This window comes from Gopherus evgoodei, chromosome 18, assembly GCF_007399415.2.
Source record: "Gopherus evgoodei ecotype Sinaloan lineage chromosome 18, rGopEvg1_v1.p, whole genome shotgun sequence".
In the NCBI taxonomy this organism is placed as follows: domain Eukaryota; kingdom Metazoa; phylum Chordata; order Testudines; family Testudinidae; genus Gopherus; species Gopherus evgoodei.
The window spans coordinates 1,046,689-1,065,020 of NC_044339.1; the positions used below are offsets into that span (position 1 = coordinate 1,046,689).

At 53.4% G+C, this 18,332-nt stretch overlaps 1 protein-coding gene across 2 annotated transcripts in view; it reads left to right on the plus strand.

The window, feature by feature from the left end:
- Window positions 1-7,778, plus strand: part of ALPL (alkaline phosphatase, biomineralization associated) — a 107,049-nt gene extending 99,271 nt beyond the window's left edge. For both annotated transcript variants that reach the window (XM_030537772.1, XM_030537771.1), the window contains exons 9-12: window positions 1,095-1,229; window positions 2,321-2,512; window positions 4,646-4,765; window positions 5,122-7,778. In XM_030537772.1, coding sequence (XP_030393632.1) covers window positions 1,095-1,229; window positions 2,321-2,512; window positions 4,646-4,765; window positions 5,122-5,390 — 716 coding nt within the window. In that variant the 3' untranslated portion in view covers window positions 5,391-7,778. The remainder of the gene's footprint in view (window positions 1-1,094; window positions 1,230-2,320; window positions 2,513-4,645; window positions 4,766-5,121) is intronic.
- The last annotated feature ends 10,554 nt before the right edge of the window (window positions 7,779-18,332 follow it).

An 18,332-nucleotide genomic window follows, 5' to 3' on the forward strand; every position in this document is an offset into this window, starting at 1 on the left:
ATGAGCCCGGTGCCGGGAAGGGCTACAGCCCAGACCGGCGAACAACTATATACAATACTATTTACAACTAATTAACTAACTATACTTAACGACCTAACTAACAACTGTAATAATAACGGTAGTTAACAAGGAGAGCTAGGGACCTGGAGGACAGCTATGCTGCGCTCCACAGTTCCAACGACCGACACGGCGGTAAGAAGGAACTGAGGAGCGGGTGGGCCGGCAGGGGTATATATCGAGCGCCATGGCGGCGCCACTCTAGGGGGCGACCTGCCGGCCCACTGGAGTTGCTAGGGTAAAAAGTTTCCGACGAGCGTGCACGCGCGGCGCGCACACCTAACTGGAATGGATGTGAGCAATCACTCGAAGAAGAACCTCTGTGTTACAAAGATGCACAGAAAGCGTATCTTACGAAAACTGATATGGGCATCACAAGCTGGAGGAGCAAACCACCAACTGACCCCAGTGACACCATATCTTCCATCAGGCAATGGCCTGCTTCAAGGAGAGGTGCCTAGCCCTCGAAGCTGAAAAGAGAGAAAGAAGGAAGGAAAAAGAAATAACTTTCCCCCAGCAGGCAGCTGGCCTGCCACAAAATGTCAGTACCTACTGCAGGCGGATTTGCGATTCCAGGATCGGACTCTTGAGTCATCTCAGGACCCACAGTAAATCCATGGTAGAGAACATCCTCGAATTGAGGGATTCCCAATCAATCATTACGTCCATAGTAGGCTGCTGATTCATTCAGAGAAAAATCTACTCTGAACCCCACACCTGCTTCTCAGTTACATCCCCCATCGCCCACATCCCGATGCATACTGCAGTATACACACATTATCTCTTACATCCAGGGTGGTGCTGCCTAGTGAGCAGAGCAATGGACGGGGGTTAGGGTGCCTGGCTACTCTGCCAGAGTGTGTCCAGCTCCTGGTGGCAGAAAGAGGTGGGAGAGTATCAGAACCCATGGGGGATCATTATGCTGGGAAAAACTTTGGTGATCATGTTGGTACAATCGAAATTGGTAGCACATTGATCTAAGGCCGTCGTGAAGATCAAAATGTGGTGCATAGCTGACACATCCTCTCCCTTTGCAGGCCTCTTCGAGCCAATAGATATGATGTATGAGCTAGACAGGAATGTCCAGACAGACCCTTCCCTGACGGAGATGGTGCAGGTGGCCATCAAAATCCTCCAGAGAAATCCCCGAGGATTCTTCCTGCTGGTGGAAGGTGAGAGCCGGGGTCTCCAGACTGGGGACCTGCCCACCACTCCCAGTGCCCTGTGGGGCTGAGCTTCCCATCCCAGCTTTTCAGGGCTGGGAGCATCTCATGCTGAGGACATGGGCCTGTTACTGAAGGTCTGCTATTGTCTTCTGACCTGAATGTGCCTCTCTGGGAGGGTGATGAAACGGTTCTGGAATCGAGTGACAGTGGAAAAAAACCCTCCCTGTTGCACCCACCGTTGCTTTACCAGTCAGGAAAGGAGCTGAGCAAGTTCCCTAGCCATTTACCTTACAAGTGAACAGATGGAAATTGCTTTGCGGGGAGAGGCTAGTGTGCAGGCAATGGGTCCCAGAGCTCACGGGAGAGGGAGACCCTGGACATGGGTAAATACCAGCAGTGGTCTGATACTGGCCCACAAACTCCTAGCTTAACTGCATTAGTCTCCCTTTCTAGCATCTGAAGTGCAGGTAATGCTGGCCCCTGATTGCACCTTTCTGTCAAGGGAAGTTGGTTTCCTTTACTGGCCTGGAAGGGAGAGGAAGGAAGGGCTTGTGGTGAGGAATATTCACCACATGAGAACCAAGACTCCAGCTTAGCAGCTCCCCCATCCTGAGGGCTCTGGGAGGTAGTACTTATCCCTGCTGTGTGGGTGTGTCTTCTAATAGCGAGTCTGCTATCTCAGTCAGCTGTTGGGCTGTTCCTTAGAAAGCAGCAGGAGACGACTCAGTTGTGGACGTGATCCTAGAAGTGGCTTGATAGAAATGATGTATTTTCCTTGCTCTCTCCCTGTCAGCTCCTTCCATCCAGTCTTCAAATACCAGCTCAGATGCACCATGCTGCACCATAAGGTGTGGTAAACATGGTTTGCACCTTCCGGTGCAGCACTCACCACAGGCCAGTGTTGGGACAGGAGGACGGATTGGTAATGGTTAGCTGCAGCAGAGAGGCAGTATACTGGACTCCATAGACCATTGACGAGGTCCAAGATAGCAGGAAGCAAGAGCTCTAGCAGGATGGACCAATAGTGTGATCTGTTGTTGGTGAGTCCCAGGTTTCTAGTCTGACTAGTTGTTCCCTTCTTGCTTTTCCCTTTCCAGGGGGCAGGATCGACCATGGTCACCATGAGGGGAAAGCCAAGCAAGCGCTGTATGAGGCCGTGGAGATGGACAGAGCCATAGGCAAGGCTGGTGACATGACCTCACCGGAGGACACACTAACTGTAGTCACTGCCGACCACTCCCATGTCTTCACCTTTGGTGGATACACACCCCGCGGCAATCCCATTTTCGGTAAGAGTTTAACCCATTGTTTTCCCCCACAAGTTGAAGACCCGCCAGTCTCCAAATGGTGGCACCTGGCCAGTTACTGCTGGAGGACTGTTTGGCATCGCTGCCTGGCAGGCTTGACAAAGCCCTGGCTGGGATGATTTAGTTGGGGTTGGTCCTGCTTTGAGCAGGGGGTTGGGCTAGATGACCTCCTGAGGTCTCTCCCAACTGTAATCTTCTATGATTCTATGACAGAGGTCGGCAACCTTTCAGAAGTGATGTGCCAAGTTCATGTAATTTAAGGTTTACATTTTAACAGTTGTAGAAGGTCTCTATGTCTATATTATATAAATAAACTATTGTTGTATTTTAAGTAAATAAGGTTTTTAAAATATTTAAGAAGCTTCATTTAAAATAAAAATAAAATGCAGAGCTTTTCAATTTAGTGTGATCCTTCTCTGGGATTCCAGCCACCAGCCATGCTCAGGGGTTCCATTCACTCAGCTGGCAGTGGGCTGAGCGGGGCTGGCTGGGGGCTGAATGGCTCAGTCCGCTGCCAGTGTGGAGTGCCGGCAGCACTCAGCCTGCTGCCAGTCTGGGGTTCTGTCTGCCAGTCCCTTGCCAGTCGGGGTCCCAGCCGCCGGCCCGCTCAGCCTCCTGCCGGCCTGGGTGAGCAGAACCCCAGATGGGCAGCGGGCTGAGCAGGGCCAGCAGCTGGACCCCAGACTGGCAGCAGGCTGAGCGTGGCCGGTGGCCAGTCTGGGATTCCGTCCGCCAGCTCCTGCCAGCCGGGATCCTGGCCGCCGGCTCCCCTCAGCCCACTACCAGCCTAGAGGTCTGCTCACCCAGATTGGCAGCAGGCTGAGTGCTGCTGGCACCCCAGACTGGCAGCAGACTGAGCCACTCAGCCCGCCGCCGGCCCCGCTCAGCCTGCTGCTGCTCTGGGGTTCCGGCCACCGGCTCCTGCCAGCCAGGGTCTCAGCCGCCAGCCTGCTCAGCCCGCTGCCAGCCTGGGGTTCCCTGGGGGTCCCCAGGCCAGCAGCAAGCGCTGAGTGGGGCCGGCGGCCAGGACCCCGGCTGGCAATGGGGCAGCAGCCAGAATCCCAGAGCGGCAGTGGGTTGAGCCGCTCAGCCGCCACCATGTGCCATCAAAAATCGGCTTGCATGCCGTAGGTTGCTGACCCCTGTTCTATGATGTCCCTTGAGACAGCAGCAATTGAAATGTGTCCAGTGTCAGAACCAGGGCAAAACCTTTGGCGGCTTTCCTAGACTGTAAGGCCATTATGATCCTCGAGTCTGACTCCTTGTAACTCAGGCCTGAGAACTCCCCCAGAGTCCTGCATTGCCCCTGAGCCCGTGGCTTGTAGCTGACCTACAGTGCATCCAATTTCAGTATCAGGACTCCAAGTGAGGGGATCAGATCATAATATCCAGCTCCTGGATCCCTGAGCCCATGGACCAGAACCAAACCCCAGGTCTGAACACTCCGAAACTCTCTGGATTGAAGGCCTGGATTTCATTTGTACTGGAGCTCATCTCTACTGCAGCCCAGACTCGCATCATCCACCCCAGATGGAAACACAGCAGCGGTTTAGCTACCCCAGCAAAATGCCCTATTTCTCATTGGGCACTGGCCCGACAACACTCTGCCTGCTGCAGCACTGGCACTACTTGCCACAGTACCTTGGGTCCCCCATCCAAATACTGGCCAGCCCTGACCCTGCTTAGCCAAGGAGAGCCAATGAGCTTCCAGTGGGGTGGAATGGCTGCATTGGGTATGAGCAGGCTGGACTATAAAAACATCAAACCTTTGACAGTCCTGGCCACCTCCTGAGTTCTGGCTGCCATGATTGTTTCTCATGCCCCACTCCCCCTCTCCTTGTCCTCACTGAGCTTGATCTCTTTGATGGGCATGTGATTGGCCCCAGGGTAGCAGAAGCAGCACTGGCAGACACTCCAGTCAGTGTCCTTGTCTAAAGAGAGGATCAGGGTGAGGGGCTGGGGGCAGATAAACTAGAGGATCCTGGAGATATGCCTCCCCAACAGAAATACTCTATGGAAATTGGCAGGACTGGAGTATTGGAGTCAAGCATGGCATCTTCTGCAGAGGAGCGATGGCCACCATCCCTCAGGCTAACCTGGCTCCTCCTCACACAGGTCTAGCGCCGATGCACAGTGATGTGGATAAAATGCCCTTCACCTCCATCCTGTACGGAAATGGCCCCGGGTACAAAATCGTAGCCGGAGAGAGGGAGAATGTGTCCGCCGTGGATTATGGTGAGTCTGGGGGGATGGCAAGATGCAGAATGGGGGGTGGGGACGGCACGTGGCAGGGACCAGCTGACGCCACTGGGTTCATGTAAAATGCATTGCTTATCCCAATCTAATTCCCAGTGAGCCAGACTCCATTTCCCAAACCCACTGCCACTAACAGGGCCACCACGTTGGTGCCCTCAGCAGAGAGGCCAAGGTCTAAGTGGGCCATAGAGGTGAACTCCCTGCCTCACAAAGGTGGCCTGTTACGTGAGGATGCACGCTGGGGAGGCCCCTTCCTCAGTGCATAATGGGTGCCAGTCTCCAGCCTGGTGGTCTGACTCCCCAGTCTCTTACAGTTGTTTGTTCTCTCTCTGCAGCTCATGCCAACTACCAGGCCCAGTCGGCTGTGCCCCTGCGCCAGGAGACCCACGGGGGTGAGGATGTGGCGATATTTGCCAAGGGCCCAATGGCCCACCTCCTGCATGGAGTCCACGAGCAGAATTACATTCCACATGTCATGGCCTATGCCGCCTGCATTGGCCAGAACACAGACCACTGCAGCTCCGGAGCCCAGCACAGCACAGCGGGGCCTCTGCCCTTCCTCTCCACCCTTACCTCCGTCCTCCTCCTCAAATTCTTATTTTAAGGTCTCGCCCTCAATCAGCTCACTTCCTTCAGTCACAGACCAGGGCTCTCCAGCTATCTGAAATAGAGATCTTGACTCCATTCAAAGACAGATCTTGAAACCTGTCTCACCATATGATACGGGGTCTTCAGGTTTTAACCATGTTGGACATAATACCAAGGCTTTCTATGTCTCTGGTCAATGGACCCACCTTGTCCCTGAACCAGGGCAACTGGCCTATGGCCATGAACCACTGTTCAAGATCATTAGGGTCGGGAACTGAGTGAGCAGCTCAGTTGCAGTTGACACTGCTGAACGTCCCTGGTGTGGATGCCCTGGATTCCAAGTTGGCTTCAAGATCTGGAAATGTTGGGCTGTTTTTATAGCAATAGCCTGGACTGGTTCTGTGAACTCAAAAGACAGAGACACATAGGTTCAGGCTGGGGCAGACTCTCTTGGACCCAGATGTTTGATATCTAATAATGTTTTCTCTTGTTTTAAGCTCCTCTAGCCTCACTCAAACAGTTTTTTAAAAAAACAGATAAACAAAACTCACATATTAGGAAGTGTTCTGTTCTCCTCCCATGGCTGCTGATTATGTAAATAGAGGCTTCCTCCCTGGGAATCAAAACGCGGATCTAAACTTTGAGAGAAGAGGCTTTTGGAATCTGAATCCAGATGTGGATTTCGGCTGTTTGGTTCATCTCTGGTTGATGTTTTCAGAGGACCTTCGTAGAATTAGTTACTTAAGTCAGCAGGAGTTGGACATCTGGATCCAGATCCATGAAGGTATTTAGGCTCCTAAGTCCCTCCAATTTCAGTGGAAGTTAGGAGCCTAAATACCTTTGTGGTTCTGGGCCTCAGCCCCTTTTGAAAATCCAGTCCTCTATCTGACAGCACAGAAGTGATGCTTCAGATCCTGCACTATGGCATCACTGATGAGAGACTTTCAGCAGGGCCAAAGGAATCACTCACATCCATAGAATCTTAGAATCGTAGGACTGGAAGGGACTAGGGATGAGAGGTCATCTAGTCCAGTTCCCTGCCCTCATGGCAGGACTGAGTATTATCAGTGATGTTTTATGTTTGAAGCCAGGGTGATGCAATATATGGAGCCCTCTTTGATTCTTCCTTTTAGCCCCCTTGGTGCCAGGTATATTAGGCGCTCCCAGCCTATGCTGGGGTTGTCATGTCTGTCCCAAATCTTGTGCCACAATTTGTCCGGGCTCTGCTTTGTCCCTCACATCTGGCTTGTAGGACACTAAAGGTCTCTGGAAATAATGCTTGTTGGTCACTTCTTGGTGATGCTGTGATGTGGAGATGTGGAGCAAATTGGCAGGTCAGGTTAGGAACCCAGCTTGTCAGCCAACCCCTCATGTCTCCCAAGCTGGGCTGGGAAGGTCTGAGTAAAAGCATTCCTTTGAGATTTCGTCTAGCCAGTTATGCCGTGGACTATATCCCACGATCAGCCTTTGCTAACATATTGCAGTCCTGGCCCGAGCTCAGCAGTGGGAAGCAACTGGAGAATAATGTTGGCCAAACTTTTCTTGACCATATAAAAAGATGGTTTGCGGTGCTGTGGCCATGTTCGTTTCAGGATGTTAGAGAGACAAGCTATCTTTTATTGGGCAGACTTCTGTTGGTGAAAGAGACAAACTTTCAAGCTCCACAAAGCTCTTTGTCACTGACCAATCTCATCTCCTTTATAAAAAAGGTCTATATGAGCTTCAGGCTGGATTGTATTTGAACCAAACTGTTTTCCCTGTCTGATTGCATCACAGTGTGATGCAACAGCCTTAGGAGCCAAAATCCTATTAAAAGTCAATGGGACTTAGTTGTGGACTGTTTCTAGATACTAGTTGACCAGAGTGACCAAGCCCCCTGCTGACAGACAGAAAGAAGCAGGGTGGGAGTGGGGGTAACATTGTCAAAGGCAGTTACGTGCCTTGAGAGACTAACAATCGTTTCTCCTGACAAGTTGATGCAGTGGCTGGAGGGGAGTTATTTGCCAAGGCATGTGGTGATTAGTTTCTGAGGATGCTCATTGGCATGCCGTTAGGAGACCTGAGCAATTTAATTCGTTATCCAGGTTTCATTCAGCTGTTTACTTTGTCAGTAGTTTTTTCTTTATTTAAATAAAGCCTTATTAAAAAATTAACTATTTCAGGCCATAGTGGATTGTTTGAAGACACTTGAATTCTTGGGGCCAATGAGGCGCTGGAAGGACAGCCTTTTTGGCTTCATATTCATAAAGCCTGAACACAGCCAGTTGGAAGGAACTGTCAATCCACTTCATAACCCGTGACCCAAGACCCCTGTCTGTATTTCCATAGAAACTGTTGCCATGGGTGTCATCCATGATGACAGCAAATCAACTGTCCATGATAAATAAATACAAATCTGGGAATGCATCTGGATTGGATTTGCACTGAGGCCTCTTGTTGCAATTTTTAGTCTGGAGATCTTGTTATTAAAGCTTCTTGTGGTTTTTCCATAAATGTGCATCGGCTTCTCAGCATAAAGCTCTCTGGTCTATAGCCAAAGCTGGGTGCAAAACCATACCACCGCGTGCCAGGCATTGCAGTACAGCTGCTGAGGGTCCAGCTCTGGTTGCTCACATGTGCTGCTCCCTATGGGATTCTCGAGTACCTTGCACAGGTCAGTGGTTCCTGAGATCATTGCTCTCCGCCTGCTCGCTTTCATTTGTGACCCTGGGAATGGGGGTGAAGCCCTTTAGAGCCTGGAGGGTGGGAAAAAAGACCTAGTTAGTTGGGCTGCCAATCACCCAGAGAGATGGGGAAAGACTTCCCCTCCTCCCCCAAAGGGTCCTGGGAAGTCCTCTATAGAACTCCCTGGAGTGGCATTGAGAATCAGCATTGCAGGAGGACGGTCCCCTGGAGGTCCCCATGGGCCTGGCGGAGGCCTGTTGGGGCAGCTATTCCTGCTTGGGTTTTTATTTTTATTATTATTTATTATTTAAAATAAATCTGGGCATTATTATTTTTTTTAAAAAACCATCCAAACTGGGTCCTGCTGTTAAATTAGACAAGGGGTGGACTAACTTTTTGGCCTGAAGGCCACATCTGGATGGGGAAATTGCACGCAGGGCCATGAATGTAGGGCTGGGGCAGGAGTTTGGGGGGTGGGATGGGTGCAGGAGGGGGCTCAAGGTGGGGTTTGGGGGGCAGGCTGTAGCCCAATGCCGCTGACCTTGAGCGGCTCTGGGGTGGCAGTGGCGCACGACTCAGACAAGCTCCCTGCCTGCCCTAGCCCTGCACCACTCCCGGAAGCGGCCAGCACCACGTCCCTGTGGCCCCTGGAGGATGGACTGGGGGGGCAGAGGGCTCTGTGCACTGCCCTTGTCTGTGGGTACCTCCCCTGAAGCGCCCATTGCCAATTCCCATTCCCGGCCAATGGGAGCTGTGGGGGGCGGTGCCTGCAGGTGAGGGCAGCGCGTGGAGCCCTCTTCCTCCCCCCCCCCACACTGCCCAGGGCCTGCAGGGACATGGTGCCGGCTGCTCCTGGGAGTGGCGCGGGGCTGATAATCACACAAGCCGGATCCAGCCGCGGGCCATAGTTTGTCCACTCCAGAATTAGACATTCTTGCTATTGCCCTGTGCCACAACCCTCTGTTTATTTATTTGTGCTGGAAAGGAGATTAAGTGACTTCCCAGACACTTCCCCCTCCCCCCAATGTGTCTTCTTTGTTTTCCTGCCCATGTTTAGGGTTGCATTTTGATACATGAAAGCCTTTGTTTGCAGCCGTAGTTAAAGGGGGTTTTATTAATTATCACTGAGATGGGTTTGTGGCTGAGGAAGATGGACCTTGAGCCATGAGCCCTGGATTTGGATCCTAGTTCACCACTTGACCGTTTCTCTAATGGGCTAGATTGTAAATGTTCACAGTAGAACAGTCCAAACTGTGAACATTTACAATTTGGCCCACTAGAGAGTTTGGATCCAGGGCTGTTGCTCGGCTTCTTGTGTAGCCCGACAGTTCAGACCTGGAATCTTGGCATATTTGAGTTGGGTGGCCTCAAAAATACATTTCAAGGGAAGAGCAACTTTGAAAATGGGCAGAAGGAGGGAACAGATAGGGGTGACTGATTAAGTAGGTGGCCTGGCAGCATAGAATCATAGAATCTCAGGGTTGGAAGGGACCTCAGGAGGTATCTAGTCCAACCCCTGCTCAGAGCAGGACCAACGCCAGCCAAATCATCCCAGCCAGGGCTTTGTCAAGCCTGACCTTAAAAACCTCTAAGGAAGGAGATTCCACCACCTCCCTAGGGAACCCATTCCAGTGCAAACTTGCTACCTCTCGGTTGAAGCACTATTAAGCTCTGACCACGTGTGGGCAGAGTCTGTGGGTGGCTCATACCTCGGGGGGTCTTGGTCAAAACTCATCTTTCAGCTGGAAGCAGTTTGGGGATTTTCTCTCTATAATCAGGAGGAGAAGTTCTGGCAATTGCTGAAGTGGATCGGAATGTCCAAGTGCCTGGTCCATTGCTTGCAGATATTTCTTTACGCAGTTCTTTCTGTTTGTGTCTAATAATCTCCTAATCAGTCGATAAAATCAAGCCAGCTCATCTGCACACAGCACGCAAGGAACGAGTGGAAAAAAATGACGAGCTGCTTGCTAATCACTGCTACTGGGATGTAGCTGCTGGTGTGGGAGTGGCTGGCTGGGCACATGGCTTTTGGAGTGGCTACTCTGTGTGTGCGTGTGTGCGTGAGAGAGAGAGAGCAGGCCCTGGATCTCTGCTTTGACCTGTTGGTAGGTGCAGGATGCCTGGTGCAGACCCCTGACCTTCTTTCTGCCTAGCAACAAGAGTTGGTCCAGCTCCTGTTATGGTCCCAGATGAGATGGGGCCAGTTACAAAACCTGGACTGGATCTACGGTTGGAATGGATTGGATACAGGAGAGTAGAGACCCTCCCCACAGTTTAGGTATCCCACTATCACATCTTTTTTCCATTGACAGCAGTGCCTGATAGTGTCATGGAAAACCCCCACCCACTCCTCTGGGGGCTGCCATGTCGACCCTTTGATTGACCTGATCTTTCTTTTTAACACCAATGGACTCCATGGCCTTGAGTGGAATTACTGCTGATCTGCATTGGTGTAAGTACAAGAAAATCAGGCCCGGAGTCTCTCCAAGATTGTCACACCACAACTAGGTGCTCCCTGCTCCCCATCAAGGGCTTGGTGAAGCGCTTGCTCCAGAGCTGCAACCATGTAGGTGCCTGGGTCGCCCAGCAGGAGGCAGTGACACTAGTGTCCACTGTCATGCTTGCATCCTATGGAGACAAGCTTTCCAGTGAAGAAGAAACCTTAGGCTGCTCTCTTCCCTCACTCCCATACTGGGGTTTGCTGGGAGTCTGCCCTACTTGGTCCCAAGGCTCGGACATGTGTTATCACTCTGTGACACAGGGCTGTGTGTTCTCACTGAGCTGACCATTGCAAGCCAGGCCAACGCCCCTCGAACCTCTGCCTGATCTTATCCGCTCTGCCTTTGCATGTCATCGTCCTTGCAGATTTACAGCCAGGAGGACCTATGTAAAGAGGGAGAGCTCGGTATTTGATGCTGTGTGCTGCCGCTGCCTCTCTTGGGCTAGACATGACTTTCTGGAGCCAGCTCACTGAGCTGCCCCTAGAATCATGGATACTCCAAGAGGATTCCTTGGGTCCTGGTTGTCATAGCGATGCCTGAGCTCAGCTTCTGGGGCAGACTGGACATTCTTAGCTGTGACTGCTCCCTAGTCCTGCTTGTCTGCAGAGCTCAGCTTTGCTGGCCTGTGAGCAGTGTATGGCCCTGAGGGTTTGCTTTGGTGGGGTTGATCATGCAAGTGCCCTGGGATGGGGCCGTCACTCCAGGTTGAGCCTCTTGTTTGCTTTTGTCCACAAGATAAATTTTGCATAAGCGGCAGAACAAGGCAGTGAGGGAGGAGCTGGGGCCCACCTTGGACAAACTGCACAGGTACTGGTGGGGACAACTGGTGTGGGTGGGAAAGGTGCACTGCTGGGCTGTATAGTTGGCTCTGCCTGTGTTTCTGATTTCCCTAGCTTCTGGTGGAGAAGTTCTTTGTCCTTCAGAAGGAGCCTAATTAACCATGGGGTCTCCTTTCCTTGCTAACAGCGGGTTCCACCTCTCCTCCCTCGCCATGGGGTGCTGCCCTGTCCTCCTAACTTTGGGGAGGCAGGGCTTCACCCAACATCATTATTGCTGGCCATTATTGCTGGCAAACAACCACTTGGTCAGCACCAAGCAACCCCAGCATTAGCCCCCTTAGTCCCCGGTCAAGGGCCTTTTCCCTCTGGGCTCTGGCTGAGCCACAACTCTCAGCCTATGCCTTGGGCCTGGACCCCAAGCCTGAGCTCAGACTATTGGCCTGCTCTGTCCCTGCAGCAGCAGCAACCGCTGCCCATGACATCCTTACCTCTTCCCAGGAGAGCTGCAAGAGGAGCTCTGGGCAGGAATTCCAGCTGTCTCTACCCAACCAGCATGCTCATTGCCCTGCCAGGCCAGGGCCAGGGCTAGGGCCAGGATTCACAGTTCAGCAGTTGATCTGTGGAGTGACGGCTCTGCCTGGACTTGGATGGGGAAGCACTGCTAATGCCACAGAAGCGAGCAGTTACAGTTCTTCTTTGAGTGCTTGCTCATATCCATTCCAATTAGGTTTGTGCGCGCCACATGCACGTTCATTGGAAGATTTTTACCCTAGCAACACCCGGCGGGTAGTCAGGGCGCCCCCGGCGTGGCGCCGCTATGGCACCAGATATATATCCCTGCCGACCCGTCCGTTCCTCAGTTCCTTCTCGCCCGTGTCGGTCATTGGAACAGTGGAGCGCGGCTTAGCTATCTCCACTTCCCTAGGTATTCACCATTCTAGTACTTATTGTACATATAGTTGTATAGTTATAGTTGTAGTTTATACTTCATTAACCTTTATTAACGTAGTTAGTGTATATACTTAGAAGGGTGGGGATTAGCCCCTTCCCCTCTCCTAGTGCCCAGGCCCATGCCTGGTTCACCGGGCTTCAAACCGTGCTCGGCCTGCCGCCGGCCGATGCCAACGGGAGACCCCCACAACTCCTGCCTAAAGTGCCTGGGGGAATCCCATCTCACAGATAAGTGCAGGATTTGCAAATCATTTAAGCCGCAGACAAAAAAGGAGCGAGACTTTCACCTTAAGTAGCTCCTAATGGAGGCGGCCCTCACTCCTCCAGCCTCGGCACCGAGTGCCGCACAGTCCACGCCGGGGAGAAGTGCCTCATCGGCACCGGAGAGCGCTGGCACTGCCAAGACGCCCCGGCACCAGCCGGCACCGGCATAGAAGACAGCCTGGCACCGCTCCCTCTCCCCGCGTGCCAAGAAGGCCAAGGCTCCTGCGGCTCCAATACCCGCGCCGCAGTCAGAGCATCAGCCAAGATCGAGTCGCCCGGTACCAACAACTGCTGCGGCACTGGCCATCTCGGCACCGTTGATTCCGGCCATGCAAGAGTCGTCGAGTCTGGTGCGTGACAGCTCCCCGGCACATGCCTCGGTAGAGCTTCTCGTTCCCACCACGCCAGAGACCTTTTCAACGGCGAGGGAACTCATTGCTCTAACGGAGCCCACCCTCCCTCAACCCCCAGCACCGCTGGTGCGGATTGTTGCATCAGCAGGGAAGCCGGCCCTGGTCAGGCCACCTTCCATCGACGCCACAGGCAGGCACCACTCGAGGTCGAGGTCTCGCCAGCATTCCCGATCTCGCCACCGGTCCCGGTCCAGGCGCCGCTCGCAGTCCTGGTACCGGTCCCCTTCTCGGTATCGGTCGTACTTGCGGCACCGCTCAAGATCCTGCTCTCCAGACCAGTACTCCAGACAGTGGTCCAGATCCTGGCACCATTCTCGCCGTAGCCGCTCTCACCACCGAGCTTCACGATCCCAGTCGACCTCCCGGCACCGCGCTGGTCGCAGGTCCTGGTCAACCTCTCGGCACCGGTACGACTCCCGGTACCACTCTCCGGCACGGCACGACATACGGTACCCTGCGCACGGGGCCCCTCCTCATATGCACTCTGCTCTGCCATGGCCATCACGGCACCCTTCTGAGTCTTTACACACTGACAGCGCCATGTATGGGGACTCAGACCCGCAGAGCCGTCTCCTTCAGGAGGCTCAGGGCACGGAACAAGCCTCAGTGGTCCTTCTGGACGCCTTGGGCATATCATCAGGCCCAAGGCGAGCCTACAGTACCATCTCGTTCCGCCCCGTCGGAACACCGAGCACCAGAGGCCACTGTTAGCCGCCCTCCTCCAGCGGGTACAGACGACTCGGCTCTGGCGCCGGACCCTCAGGTGTTCCCGGACCCTGATGTTCCTCAAGAACAGGAGTCACTGCATGATCCAGTCGTGCCGGGTCTGTCGTCCTCCTCATCACCAGACGAGGCAGTGGCTGGTACCACCTCATCGGGCCCGCCCCTGATTGACCTCCGAGCCCACCAGGACCTTCTAAGGCGAGTCGCCTTAAATATCAATCTCCAGATGGAGGAGGTCCCGGAGGTGGAAGACCCGGTCATAGACATATGGTCGGCGTATGCACCAACTCGCGTGGCTTTGCCATTCATCCGGTCTATCCAAGCCAAACCAGACACCATTTGGCAATCTCCGGTGTCTATCCCTCCTACGGCCAGAGGCGTGGAAAGGAAGTACATGGTACCCTCTAAAGGGTCTGAATATTTATATACCCATCCTCCGCCGTGCTCTCTGGTCATTCAATCTGTGAATGAGAAAGAGCGCCATGGCCAGCAAGCTCCTGCCCCAAAATGGCGGAAGGCTAGAAGGATGGATCTATTGGGGCGTAAAGTCTACTCCGCCGGAGGCCCCAACTGCGAGTGGCTAACCAACAGGCCCTATTCAGCAGATACAATTATAACACCGGGCAGTCGGTGGGTAAATTCGTTGAACTAGTCCCACAGGACTCCCGCCCAGAATTCCAAGCCCTTCTGGAGGAGAGGAAGAAAGTGGCACGGACTTCCCTGCAGGCCTTGCTCGACGCTGCTGATTCGGTGGCCAGAACCGTGGCCTCGGGCATTACAATGAGGAGAATATCGTGGTTGCAGGTCTCGGGTCTACCTCCCGAACTGCAACACACTATTCAGGACCTTCCGTTTGAGGGACAGGGCCTTTTCTCTCAGAAAACGGACCCTAGACTCCAGAGTCTCAAAGACAATCGAGTCATAATGCGTTCCCTCGGGATGCATACTCCGCAAACCCAAACACGGTCCTTCCGTACCCAGCCTCAGCGCCCTTATCCCCCGCCCAGGCCACGACAAGACTTTAGCAGGAGGCGTGCTCGCGGGAACCGCAGAAGACAATCGGGTTCCCAAGGGGGCCAGAATAACGCTCCTGCCAAAGCATCAGCGGGACCAAAATCGAACTTTTGAAGGTGCGCCCGAGAGCAGAGCACCAGTCCTTTCCCAGGATCCTCTTCAGTTCTCCAACCGCCTTTCCTCCTTCCTCCCTGCGTGGGCCAAATTAACCTCAGACCGTTGAGTCCTACGCATGGTGGAATTTGGATACAGCCTTCAATTTGTTTCGCCCCCTCCCTCCCACCCGCCCTCCCCGTCCCTCTTCAGGGACCCCTCTCACAAGCAATTCCTCTGGCAGGAGGTTTGCACGCTCCTCTCAATCGGAGCTACAGAGGAGGTGCCGGAGGAGTTCAGGGGCAAGGGATTTTACTCCCGATATTTCCTAATTCCTAAAGCAAAAGGAGGTCTCCGTCCCATCCTAGACCTGCGCGGTCTCAACGTCTTTCTGAAGAAGTTGAAGTTCCACATGGTGTCATTGGGGACCATCATCCCATCCTTGGATCCCGGAGACTGGTACGCTGCTCTCAACATGAAGGATGCATATTTTCACATCTCAATTTACCCTCCGCACAGACGGTACCTACGGTTTTTGGTGCACCACCAGCATTTTCAATTTGCGGTCCTTCCGTTTGGCCTCTCCACGCCCCGCGCATGTTTACAAAGTGCATGGCGGTAGTGGCTGCCTTTCTCCATCGTTGGCGCATAAGCGTCTTTCCTTTCCTAGACGACTGGCTGGTTCGCGGGACATCTGAGGCCCAAGTCACCAGGGATATGGCCACCATCACGAGCCTATTCGAGCGGTTGGGCCTGATGATCAATCTAGAGAAGTCTACTCTAGTGCCCATTCAAAGAATAGAATTCATTGGGGCCATTCTAGACTCCAAGTTCACAACAGCCTGCCTTCCGTTACCCCGGTTTCAGACGCTAGTCTCGGCCATAGAAAGCCTTCAAACTTTCCCGAGGACCTCGGCCCGTACCTGCCTCAGCCTTCTCGGTCACATGGCTGCGTGCACTTTTGTAACCAAGCACACCAAACTACGCCTGCGTCCCCTCCAAGCCTGGCTTGCCTCAATTTACCGCCCAGGCAGGGACTCCATAGACATGGTCGCCACTGTTCCTCAAGCCATCTTAGGCTCCCTCAACTGGTGGCTAATGCCTTCCCTGGTGTGCGCAGGGATGCCGTTCCAACCGAGACAACCCTCAGTGTCCCTAACAATGGACGCCTCGTCTCTTGGCTGGGGGGCACACCTAGGCCATCGCCACACGCAAGGCCTCTGGTCAGCTCAAGAGCTGTCCTTGCACATAAACGTCCGGGAGCTGAGAGCAGTCCGCCTCGCCTGCCAGACGTTCCAACATCATCTACAGGGCCATTGTGTTCTAGTGCTTACGGACAACACAACAGCAATGCACTACATCAACAAGCAGGGCGGGACTCGATCCTCCCCCCTTTGTCAGGAGGCGATCCAACTGTGGGAATTTTGTATAGCCCACTCTATAGACCTTGTAGCGTCCTTCCTCCAAGGAGTCCGGAATACTCTGGCAGAACATCTCAGCAGATCCTTTCTTGCCCACGAGTGGTCGCTTTGCCCGGACATTGTTCACTCCATCTTCCAGAAGTGGGGCTTTTCCCAATAGACCTGTTCACTTCCCACAACAACCAGAAGTGTCAGAGGCTCTGCTCCTTCCAGGGTCTCACCCCGGGCTCAATATCGGACGCCTTACTAATCTCTTGGGCGAACCACCTGCTTTATGCCTTTCCACCCTTCCCGATGGTGCACAGGGTTCTCGTAAAGCTTCGCAGGGACAGGGCTCGACTGATTTTGATAGCCCCTGCGTGGCCCCGGCAACACTGGTACACCACGTTACTGGACTACTCGGTAGCCGACCCGATCCCCCTGCCCCTCCATCAGGACCTGATAACACAGGACCATGGCAGGCTTCTCGACCCAGACCTGCAATCCCTCCACTTGACGGCGTGGCTTCTGCATGGTTAACCCGATCGGAATTACGCTGCTCTGCCCCAGTACAAGAGATACTCCTGGGTAGCAGGAAACCTTCTACTCGGTCTACTTACTTAGCCAAGTGGAAACGGTTCTCTTGCAGGTGTCACACGCGGGATGTTGCACCTATGGCGGTTTCCGTCCCCACTATTTTGGATTACCTCTGGCATCTCAAACAACAGGGCCTTGCGAGTACACTTAGCAGCTCTCTCTACTTTCCACCCCGGCGAAGGCGTTTACTCCGTCTTCTCTCACCCTATGGTTTCAAGGTTCCTCAAAGGCCTGGAGCGTCTATTTCCTCTTGTGCGACGCCCCGCCCCTTCCTGGGACCTCAATTTAGTTCTACTTACGTCCCTCCCGTTCAAGCCATTGGCAACCTGCTCGCTCTTATATTTGTCATGGAAGACTGCCTTCCTGGTAGCCATTACATCGGCTAGGAGAGTCTCTGAACTTCGGGCTCTAACCCACCATACACGGTGTTCCACAAGGACAAGGTGCAGCTACGCCCACATCCGGCATTCCTCCCTAAAGTAATCTCGGCCTTTCATCTCAACCAGGACATATTCCTCCTGGTCTTCTTCCCCAAACCGCATGCATCGCGTATGGAGCAGAAGTTACATTCGCTTGATGTCCGTAGAGCGCTCGCCTTCTATATTGACCGTACAAGGCCCTTCCGCAAAACGCCCCAGCTTTTTGTTGCAGTGGCAGACCGGATGAAAGGCCAGGCCGTCTCTACCCAGAGGATTTCATCCTGGATAGGAGCGTGCATCCGGGCGTGCTACAATCTAGCTCACGCCTCTCCGGGTCATATTACCGCACATTCGATCAGGGCTCAGGCCTCATCGGCCGCCCTCTTAGCTCGAGTGCCTATTCAGGAGATATGCCGAGTAGCTACATGGTCTTTGGTACACACCTTTACCTCCCATTATGCCCTGGTCCAACAATCCAGAGACGATGCAGCCTTCAGCTTAGCAGTCTTGCATTCTGCAGTTTCTCACTCCGACCCCACCGCCTAGGTAAGGCTTGGGATTCACCTAATTGGAATGGATATGAGCAAGCACTCAAAGAAGAAAAGACGGTTACTCACCTTTGTAACTGTTGTTCTTCGAGATGTGTTGCTCATATCCATTCCAAAACCCACCCTCCTTCCCCGCTGTCGGAGTAGCTGGCAAGAAGGAACTGAGGAGTGGATGGGTCAGCAAGGGTATATATCCGGTGCCATAGCAGCACCAGGCCAGGGGGCGCCCTGCTGACCTGCCGGGTGTTGCTAGGGTAAAAATCTTCCGACGAACGTGCACGCGGCGCGCGCACACCTAATTGGAATGGATATGAGCAACACATCTCAAAGAACAACAGTTACAAAGGTGAGTAACCGTCTTTTCTCCACTGGATAAATCCCAGACGGGAGCTGGTGCCAGCCCCGCCATAAAACTTTCCAGCAAGGCCAATGTCCTCGCTCCATGCATGGGCTCCCAGCTGCCTGCCTGGCTTCATTTCAGGCAGGTGCTGATGTGCTGACAAATGGACACTGGGCAAGCTAAGCCCTTGGTTTCTGTGCTTTTGCCAGGCCTGGCAGCTGGTTCTGTTGCCTGGGTGGAAAGGATATTATA